The following is a 10,485-nucleotide window of genomic DNA, read 5'->3' as shown; positions in this document are numbered from 1 at the left end:
AGGAAAGAGCTACCAGGTAGATGAAGATGAGTTGAGGAGGAGGGTCAAAGGAGAAAACATGTCTACAAACATGTTCCGAATGTTAATAAGGGTTTGTATTTCTATTATATGCATACATTTAAGTTTAAAAGAAGATAGAAAGTCATATGGGGTTTTCCACTCTGCCCCTCATGGCTATTGATAGGCATGGTGCAGTACAGTACATGATTGATATTTAGAAAGCCCTGCTCTCATGCTTTACATCTGTGACACTGTACTTGTTCATACATAGGTTGGCAAAAAAGATGTTCCACCCAATGTGCTGCAGCAGCCTAGAAAGGCAAAGACAAAGCTGACAATATTCAGCACTTTAACAGAGGGAGAGGCGGAAGACCTAGCCAAGGGGTTTGGCATGGCACTGGCCAAACATGTGCCAAAAGAGAAACTACTTGCTGGTATACCCGAAGAGGACATCCCAGCAACACTGTAAGTGTGTCAACATGTTTATGACATCAAAGTAACACGAGAGCAATTCAAAAGCATACGGAGCCGTCTGCTCTCGGTCATTCACTGATCGGCCTGTGCAGCGCCGGTTCAAGTCGAACAAGCCTTTCACATGACACATCGATATTACATGTCTTTACGGGATCTTTACGGGTTGTGTGAACGCACGCACAGATTCCGGAAAAATACTGGCAGTGAATGAACCAAAATCCAACAATCCCGGGACAAATCCCAGGTCACATTATCCGTGTATTTTCCGGAATCTCTGTGTGAGAGGGGCTATATATAATGTATAGGATTGCTGGCCTCTGAGGTCATATTAGGATATTATGGTAGGTAGCAGCGTGGATCAGGACAGATCTTAAAGTACAAATGTAGGGTGCATTGACGTTCTAGAACTGTTTGGTTGACAGAAAATATAATCTTTTTGGAGATGTCTTTGACCTTTGTTAAACTTAATTGGCCTAATATGCATTTTATTCTAACATTACCATTGTACAAATTTTTCGGCCTGCTGTCTGACCCTGTATCAAGAGGTCAATTAATCAACATGAGAATAATAATGTCATGCGTATTGCAATTCCATAATGTCCTCAAGTCTAGGTCACCTTCCTTCATTTATATAGCACTTTTAACAATATGGGGCTATGGCTATGATGCAACAGAGTAACAATCCCAGGTAGTAACATGAACATTTTAATTTATTTACAGGAGGAGCATTGAACAAATGAGAATTAATGTGAAAAACCTTGGTCCTGAATCAGAGCTGGATTTGGCCACCCATCGCTTTGGGCCTACAGCGGCTGAGGTTTTCTTTTCCTTTTTAGAGGACTCTTTAAAATGAACAGTACCCATGTTCCTGCACACATGTTATTTGACAAATATATTTGGTATTATTTGATATTTTATTTTATTTTCGTAGTCAATTGTTTTGTAGTAACTTTTACTGGAGGACTCATAGTGTAGAACAAGTACTGCATTTGAATAAAAAGTACTTTTCAAACCTAATTTGTATTATCTTTTTGGACCACTGATTGCTCTGTGTTTTCTTCTTGATTTAATAGGAAAACTTGATGTGACATCTGTCCTCGTCTCTGAGGCAGTGTTTCTGTCAGTCTTTCTTTTTCTGTTTGCAAATAGTGGGCGTATTTTACGTGACTTGTCCTCATCACAAACTCGCACAAATCTTTTAAAGTTTATATTTTCTTCCTTTGTTTGCACTTCTAGTTCATTGACTTTATGGGCAATGTCCTCAGGAATTCTCCCCCATGTCTGTAGAGTCTTCAATATGCTTTCCAGTTTCCTGATAGTTGTACTACGCCTATCTTCATCTGCAATTTCATCCTGTATAAGCTCCACCGAAATGTTAATTGCATTTTTTGATGTTGTCTCACTCATCTCATTTAAAAGTCCCTTTGCAAGTAGTAGACAAGCACATTTTTTATGATATGAAAAAGTACAGCAGTCACATACATTCGTCACTATACATGGTTTTGATACTGCTCTTCCAAATAAGCTTTCAACCTCTACTGTTTTGTTAGGCTTTGTAGAAATGCTATACTTATTCTTTTGAATCAAGTTGTTGGCATGGGCTTGCAGTTGTGTGTCCATATCTGGAAAGGTCTCACCATCACCACAAGTGAAAAGACTTAATAAAATGAGATGTTTACATGTACGTCCCCTTGTGCCAGCAAGACAACTGCAGAACTGCTCTGCGGGGCATACACAGTAAACTACATGTGGATTATTTTCTGATGGAACATTGTATACGTATGTTTCTGTTGAAGCTGCAGTTACTGCTGTGGCCCAACCATTGTCTAGCATCCTCTGGGCAGACTTCTTTATTTCTTCCATTTTACATTCCAGAGGGTTATAGACCCTACCAGCAGACTGCAAATCCTGTATTATGTTGAACTACTTGTCAGTCTTGTTCAGTAGCACATCAATCAAATGATCCAATCTTCGATTCCGGATGCCACAGAGGAATTGGTATTTTAAACGGTGGAAGAAGCTATAAGGAAATAAAAGCAGAGAGATCAGTATGTTGAATGAGGAGCAGCAACAGGTTTAAAAAAATTACAATGTACTCTTTAACAAATTTAAAAAATATGCAAAACACCATGCTAGCTTTCAGCTAGCCCACTAATAAATAAATAATGAGGTGAACATGCATAAAAATGTATACCGTTCTATTAGATTGTTTGTTTCAGAGTCTCCATGCTTATAACATCTTCCGAAGTTAGACCACAGATGACCAATTGGCTCCCAGTGGTTCCGAAAGTACTTGCAGACATCTTTTAAGTTCTTAAACTGGCAGTAAAACATCTCAGCTTTTTTCTTGAATTCATGTTCCTGTAAAAATGGACAAGGACAATCATGTTGTTTAGTGTTATTAGTGTAAGAACTAAATTTATAGATCATAAAGGTAATCCTCGACATAGACCTCAACCCTAGTGTGTGCAGTTAGTGTACTGAGAATGTCATGTTCTTGATTGATTATACTAAAGCCATTTAGCCTATAGACCCCTTTTACGCCGACGTCACAGTTACATCACGGCGCTAGCTGAAGGCAAAACATAGTGAAACTGGAGGCGGTCAATACAAACCAGCACAGATTCGGCTACATAATAAGGAGCTTAAATAACTATTATTATTATTAAATATCATCCTGTTGTGTTGTTGGGTTCTAGAATCGACGGAGTACAGGCTCCAATTTTACATTTTATCGCATAATGTTTTCTAAATGATTGTGATTATTTGTGAATCATCTATGATTGTTGTTTTGATTGATTGGGACTAGACTTTATGAAGAACCTAGTAAGAAAGGGTAATCAAATACATAGTTAAAAAATGAATATGCTGTATCTGGAATTTTTATATCAAGAAAATATTCAAATAGGAAAATTGCACCGTAATGTCACTCTTTACATTGTCGTCTTCTGGCCTTGGCGCTGGCTAGGCAGAACTGCGGATCGTACCACACAAGTCAGTAACACTTTATTTTGATGGTCCCTTTTGAACATTCTACTAACTATAAGTAACTTTTCAACTACATATCAACTAACTCTCATTAAAGTTTTAGTAGACTGTCTGCTTAATATCTGATAACTATTTCTTGTGTTGGTCCTCCAACAGACACTCTACTGACTATAAGTAACTTTTCAAGTGCATGTCAACTAACTCTCATTTAAGTTTTAGTAGACTGTCTGCTTAATATCTGATAACTATTTCTTGTGTTGGTCCTCCAACAGACACTCTACTGACTATAAGTAACTTTTCAAGTGCATGTCAACTTATTCTAACCATAACCCTACCACTCTACTAATACTCTACTAATACTCTAGTGAGAGTTAGTAGACATGTTGGTGCAACATTAATTATAGTCAACAGAACGTGTTAAAGGGACCATCAAAATAAAGTGAAACCCACAAGGCTTGTATGTGGCCATTCAGCACATATTTATAGGCATCTAAAGATGTATATGCCCTCAGTTTCTCTTTACGTTTAGTTTCTCTGTCGGGCAGGTGTAGAGCAGGCTTCTCAACCGGAGGTTGCGTTAATGTTAATCCTGTCAGATCGTCCATTCATTAACTGAATGTACGGGTCGGCCAATCTGGTTCGTCCGTTAAAATTAACTTTTGCAAATAACAATCGCGACCCTGGACAGTGAGTGACCTTGCACATTAATATAAAATTGTATTTTCTCCAGTCATTGTTAAAAAAACAAGCTAACAAAACTGGCAAACTAGTTTTAGTGAAGCAGCCAGAGGGATCTTTCTGCCTCCAGCTAAGCTGCGCCCACACAAATATGTCACAATGTTTACAAACTGTAAAAGGGTCTATATGAAAGATACTAGAATAAACAAACATACTGATTCTATTTGCAGTAAATAAAACAATGATCCACCTCAAAGTATAGGCTGAAATAATTAATGTTTGTATATTATAACAAAAAATGCAAGGGTACTTATATAAACTTTTGAACCGGGTCATTATTATAAATTTAGCTATTATTTTGTGTTAAGAACTATATGTAAATATCTGTTATGTGAAATATCTTATTCAGGACAGAGCTAAAATAAAAAAAATGTATGATCCCTCTTATTCTCTTTTATATCCCATTCAATCTCGAAATTAAATTTCGTGGTTAGAGAGCACGTAACACAGGGTCGCGCAGGGATGGTAATATGGAACGGAAACTTTTACAGAGGGAGTGCAAATGGATTTTTGACCTAAAATGTCAATCATATGATGTGCGTATTTATATTGTTAGAGTCAGATTCCAGTATATTACATTTATTACATAATAAGCTTATAAATGACTGCAGATGTAGGCTTGGATAAACAAGGCAACGATGAAGGGTTGAATCTGAAAACGTTTTGCGCACCTTGCACGAAAACTGAAAGCTCACAGGATTTTATGGTCCAGAGGTCACAAATAAAGTGTGGCAAATCTTTTATCCTATATTTTGTTTTGTTTTCTTGGATCTACACTCTGCAAGAAGTTTTTTATTCATCTGTTTGTGGACTACTGTTTGGCGCTACGCTTTTCCATTCTTTTTTTTCCTCTTATTCTGTTAAAATAATAACATTTTGTAGATACTGCAAGGTGCATGGCCACATATAGATAGCTTGCTACCATTGAAAAAAAAACAACAACAACACTACAAGCTATAATTGCTCTATAAAACAAATGAAAAGTAACACACCGTGGAACAGGATTTTAGCTCCGACATTAACTGCATGATGTGTGCTCGCGAATCTGCCTTTTCAGGTCCACTCACACCAGATTCAGATCTTGACAGCCAACGAGTTACTGCCTGTGTGTAATAAATGGTGGGGAAATATAAAATTATTTAGTTAAACTGGTGAGACCTTCAAATAGTCTAATGCATTTGGCAAGTACTATTGTGATCAATTGATGGCAACAATTGTCTACAGTTACAGTGATCTCAAACCACATTAAAAATTAAAATATGTTATTGCTTTAGCAATCCCATATGTTTATAATTCCAAAAATACATTAAAATAATATGGCAAACAATACCAGTTTACAATATCAAGTAGCATTAACATGCTGTTTTGTACATCTAAAAATAACTGGAAGCGGATGACACAAGAAGTCTTGCACCTTTAAATTAAAAACGACTGTTTAAGATTTACAACAAAATGACCTTCATTTTTTGTCCATTCATATTCTCACTAAAACTTATGTGTCATCCAGTAACCAAAAAAATTAACTGTTGTTTTTGATTGAAATTTTAGCACAACAATAATAGATTTATATTGCAAAATGAGCAAAAATCAAAGCAGTCTCCATTTAAATGTTAACTTAGTACTTACTTGGGTTACATGGTACCAACAAAGGAGAACATGTGACTCGTTGAATACCTTACGTATAGCATTGATTTCAGCCTGGTCTTTATCAACCATAAAGCACCTAATGAAAATAAGGTAACACTTAACAATAAGGTTCATTAGTTAACATGTAGATGACACCTACTGTAGGCTAATCATAGAATGTGGTTAAGAAATCAATACAAGTTGGTTCTGGTTCATAGAAGAAAAAAATAATAATAATTCAAGTTGAATTCATAAATTGAATAATGAACCTGAAATAAAGGCATGCATAAAAAGTTTAATTTTAAGGAACTGCGTACCAAAACTTTATGTACCGGTAATAATATTCATTTAATTTGTTTATATCTGTTTGTATTACCTTGGAGCTACAGGAAATGTTGGTTTCAGCTTTTCCAGTGCCAACTGAAGCATGGCCTGCTTTTCCTTTCCCAAGATGATATAGGCAATGGGTATGCCATGACCATGACTGTCCCTGACAACTAATGTAAATAAAGGAAAGCCATACTGGTTGACGCCATGTGTTGCATCCATAAAAACAATATCTCTTCCATATTCTTGAAGGTTGTCTCTCATGGATGGTGTTTGTAGAACTATGACAAGATCTGTTTGTGGACTGTAAGGCTGATAAAAAATAACACAGTCTCTGAAAGCGCCCTCAAGAAGTTGTGTTGTACTATTGGCATCATCTTTGTGTTGCTGATTTTTTCGCATCATACATGTTCGAATATTTTCAATGTCTTTTGGGGTAACAAAATATGCTCGGTTGTTGAGATCAGTATGCCCTTGTTCCTTTGACCATTCATGTGATTTTAAGAGAATTGTACCTGGCTTAACACCAAGAGATATTAAATCTTGAATATGCTTGACTAGCTCTTGATTAATTTTTTCTGAGTGGCCCTCAGAAGGACTTGTTGGGTCATGTCCTGAATGAATGCTGTAAATCCTTTCAACTACGACAAGTTTGTTCAGCCAGTCTGTCCTCTTTTTAAAAGAAACATAGGCCTTACATCCTTTGGCCTTTCGACTTTGAGGTGTGCATGTTCCAGAGCGTTTGCATGTAAACAAGAAATATCCATTTTTCTGATTTTGCAGACTTGCAGAATTCACACTCCTGAAGTTGGCATCTTTGGATGTGTTTATGGTAGTGAGCCTTTCTTGAATAAATTCACAAGCATCCAAATCCTTTTCTAAAACATGGACTGTTATATCTGTCTCTTTTCTGTTTCCTTTACATCTCTCCTCTTTGTATACAGATGTCTTTATAAATTCATCCATATTTGATGTACAAAACCTAAAAAGCAAAGACACAAAAAGTTAGATAAAACATAAATAATGTAAAGACCTAAAAATCCATGATAATCTCATGAAAGTTCAGTAAGCTATTTCTTTAAACATAGGAGTAAAACCAAGATGTTAAGTACGTTTGAGGACGACATCATGTAACAGAATAAACCAGTGATGACTTGAGGTCAACATATTCATATGATGGTCAGAGGACGACATCATGTAACAAAATAAACCTTTGATGACTTGAGGTCAACATATTCATATGATGGTCTGAGGACGACATCATGTAACAGAATAAACCAGTGATGACTTGAGGTCAACATATTCATATGATGGTCAGAGGACGACATCATGTAACAGAATAAACCAGTGATGACTTGAGGTCAACATATTCATATGATGGTCTGAGGACGACATCATGTAACAGAATAAACCAATGATGACTTGAGGTCAACATATTCATATGATGGTCTGAGGACGACATCATGTAACAGAATAAACCAGTGATGACTTGAGGTCAACATATTCATATGATGGTCAGAGGACGACATCATGTAACAGAATAAACCAGTGATGACTTGAGGTCAACATATTCATATGATGGTTTGAGGACAACATCATGTAACAGAATAAACCAGTGATGACTTGAGGTCAACATATTCATATGATGGTCTGAGGACGACATCATGTAACAGAATAAACCAGTGATGACTTGAGGTCAACATATTCATATGATGGTCAGAGGACGACATCATGTAACAGAATAAACCAGTGATGACTTGAGGTCAACATATTCATATGATGGTTTGAGGACAACATCATGTAACAGAATAAACCAGTGATGACTTGAGGTCAACATATTCATATGATGGTCAGAGGACGACATCATGTAACAGAATAAACCAGTGATGACTTGAGGTCAACATATTCATATGATGGTCAGAGGACGACATCATGTAACAGAATAAACCAGTGATGACTTGAGGTCAACATATTCATATGATGGTCAGAGGACGACATCATGTAACAGAATAAACCAGTGATGACTTGAGGTCAACATATTCATATGATGGTTTGAGGACGACATCATGTAACAGAATAAACCAGTGATGACTTGAGGTCAACATATTCATATGATGGTCAGAGGACGACATCATGTAACAGAATAAACCAGTGATGACTTGAGGTCAACATATTCATATGATGGTCAGAGGACGACATCATGTAACAGAATAAACCAGTGATGACTTGAGGTCAACATATTCATATGATGGTTTGAGGACGACATCATGTAACAGAATAAACCAGGGATGACTTGAGGTCAACATATTCATATGATGGTCAGAGGACGACATCATGTAACAGAATAAACCAGTGATGACTTGAGGTCAACATATTCATATGATGGTCAGAGGACGACATCATGTAACAGAATAAACCAGTGATGACTTGAGGTCAACATATTCATATGATGGTCAGAGGACAACATCATGTAACAGAATAAACCAGTGATGACTTGAGGTCAACATATTCATATGATGGTCTGAGGACGACATCATGTAACAGAATAAACCAGTGATGACTTGAGGTCAACATATTCATATGATGGTCAGAGGACGACATCATGTAACAGAATAAACCAGGGATGACTTGATGTCAACATATTCATATGATGGTCAGAGGACGACATCATGTAACAGAATAAACCAGTGATGACTTGAGGTCAACATATTCATATGATGGTTTGAGGACGACATCATGTAACAGAATAAACCAGTGATGACTTGAGGTCAACATATTCATATGATGGTTTGAGGACGACATCATGTAACAGAATAAACCAGTGATGACTTGATGTCAACATATTCATATGATGGTCTGAGGACGACATCATGTAACAGAATAAACCAGGGATGACTTGAGGTCAACATATTCATATGATGGTCAGAGGACAACATCATGTAACAGAATAAACCAGTGATGACTTGAGGTCAACATATTCATATGATGGTCAGAGGACGACATCATGTAACAGAATAAACCAGTGATGACTTGAGGTCAACATATTCATATGATGGTCTGAGGACGACATCATGTAACAGAATAAACCAGTGATGACTTGAGGTCAACATATTCATATGATGGTCTGAGGACGACATCATGTAACAGAATAAACCAGTGATGACTTGATGTCAACATATTCATATGATGGTCTGAGGACGACATCATGTAACAGAATAAACCAGGGATGACTTGAGGTCAACATATTCATATGATGGTCAGAGGACGACATCATGTAACAGAATAAACCAGTGATGAATTGAGGTCAACATATTCATATGATGGTCAGAGGACGACATCATGTAACAGAATAAACCAGTGATGACTTGAGGTCAACATATTCATATGATGGTCTGAGGACAACATCATGTAACAGAATAAACCAGTGATGACTTGAGGTCAACATATTCATATGATGGTCTGAGGACAACATCATGTAACAGAATAAACCAGTGATGACTTGAGGTCAACATATTCATATGATGGTTTGAGGACGACATCATGTAACAGAATAAACCAGTGATGACTTGAGGTCAACATATTCATATGATGGTCTGAGGACGACATCATGTAACAGAATAAACCAGTGATGACTTGAGGTCAACATATTCATATGATGGTCAGAGGACGACATCATGTAACAGAATAAACCAGTGATGACTTGAGGTCAACATATTCATATGATGGTTTGAGGACGACATCATGTAACAGAATAAACCAGTGATGACTTGAGGTCAACATATTCATATGATGGTCTGAGGACAACATCATGTAACAGAATAAACCAGTGATGACTTGAGGTCAACATATTCATATGATGGTTTGAGGAAGACATCATGTAACAGAATAAACCAGTGATGACTTGAGGTCAACATATTCATATGATGGTTTGAGGACAACATCATGTAACAGAATAAACCAGTGATGACTTGAGGTCAACATATTCATATGATGGTTTGAGGACAACATCATGTAACAGAATAAACCAGTGATGACTTGAGGTCAACATATTCATATGATGGTTTGAGGACAACATCATGTAACAGAATAAACCAGTGATGACTTGAGGTCAACATATTCATATGATGGTTTGAGGACAACATCATGTAACAGAATAAACCAGTGATGACTTGAGGTCAACATATTCATATGATGGTTTGAGGACGACATCATGTAAGAGAATAAACCAGTGATGACTTGAGGTCAACATATTCATATGATGGTCTGAGGACAACACCATGTAAGAGAATAAACCAGTGATGACTTGAGGTCAACATATTCATATGATGGTCA

The 10,485-nt window shown here is 36.8% G+C and overlaps 1 protein-coding gene across 1 annotated transcript; it reads right to left on the bottom strand.

Moving 5' to 3' along the window:
• Window positions 1-2,397: 2,397 nt before the first annotated feature.
• On the bottom strand, window positions 2,398-5,916 carry LOC308695588 (uncharacterized protein; the record flags this gene model as incomplete). The annotated part of the gene is made up of 4 exons (XM_081373773.1): window positions 2,398-2,494; window positions 2,669-2,835; window positions 5,193-5,303; window positions 5,827-5,916. The coding sequence occupies 4 exons, from the start codon at window positions 5,914-5,916 to the stop codon at window positions 2,398-2,400; spliced, it is 465 nt and encodes a 154-aa protein (XP_081229899.1).
• Between the last annotated feature and the right edge of the window lie 4,569 nt (window positions 5,917-10,485).

Source organism: Scardinius erythrophthalmus (genome assembly GCF_964197995.2).
Source record: "Scardinius erythrophthalmus genome assembly, chromosome: 1".
In the NCBI taxonomy this organism is placed as follows: domain Eukaryota; kingdom Metazoa; phylum Chordata; class Actinopteri; order Cypriniformes; family Leuciscidae; genus Scardinius; species Scardinius erythrophthalmus.
This window is presented reverse-complemented; position numbering and strand designations above follow the sequence as displayed.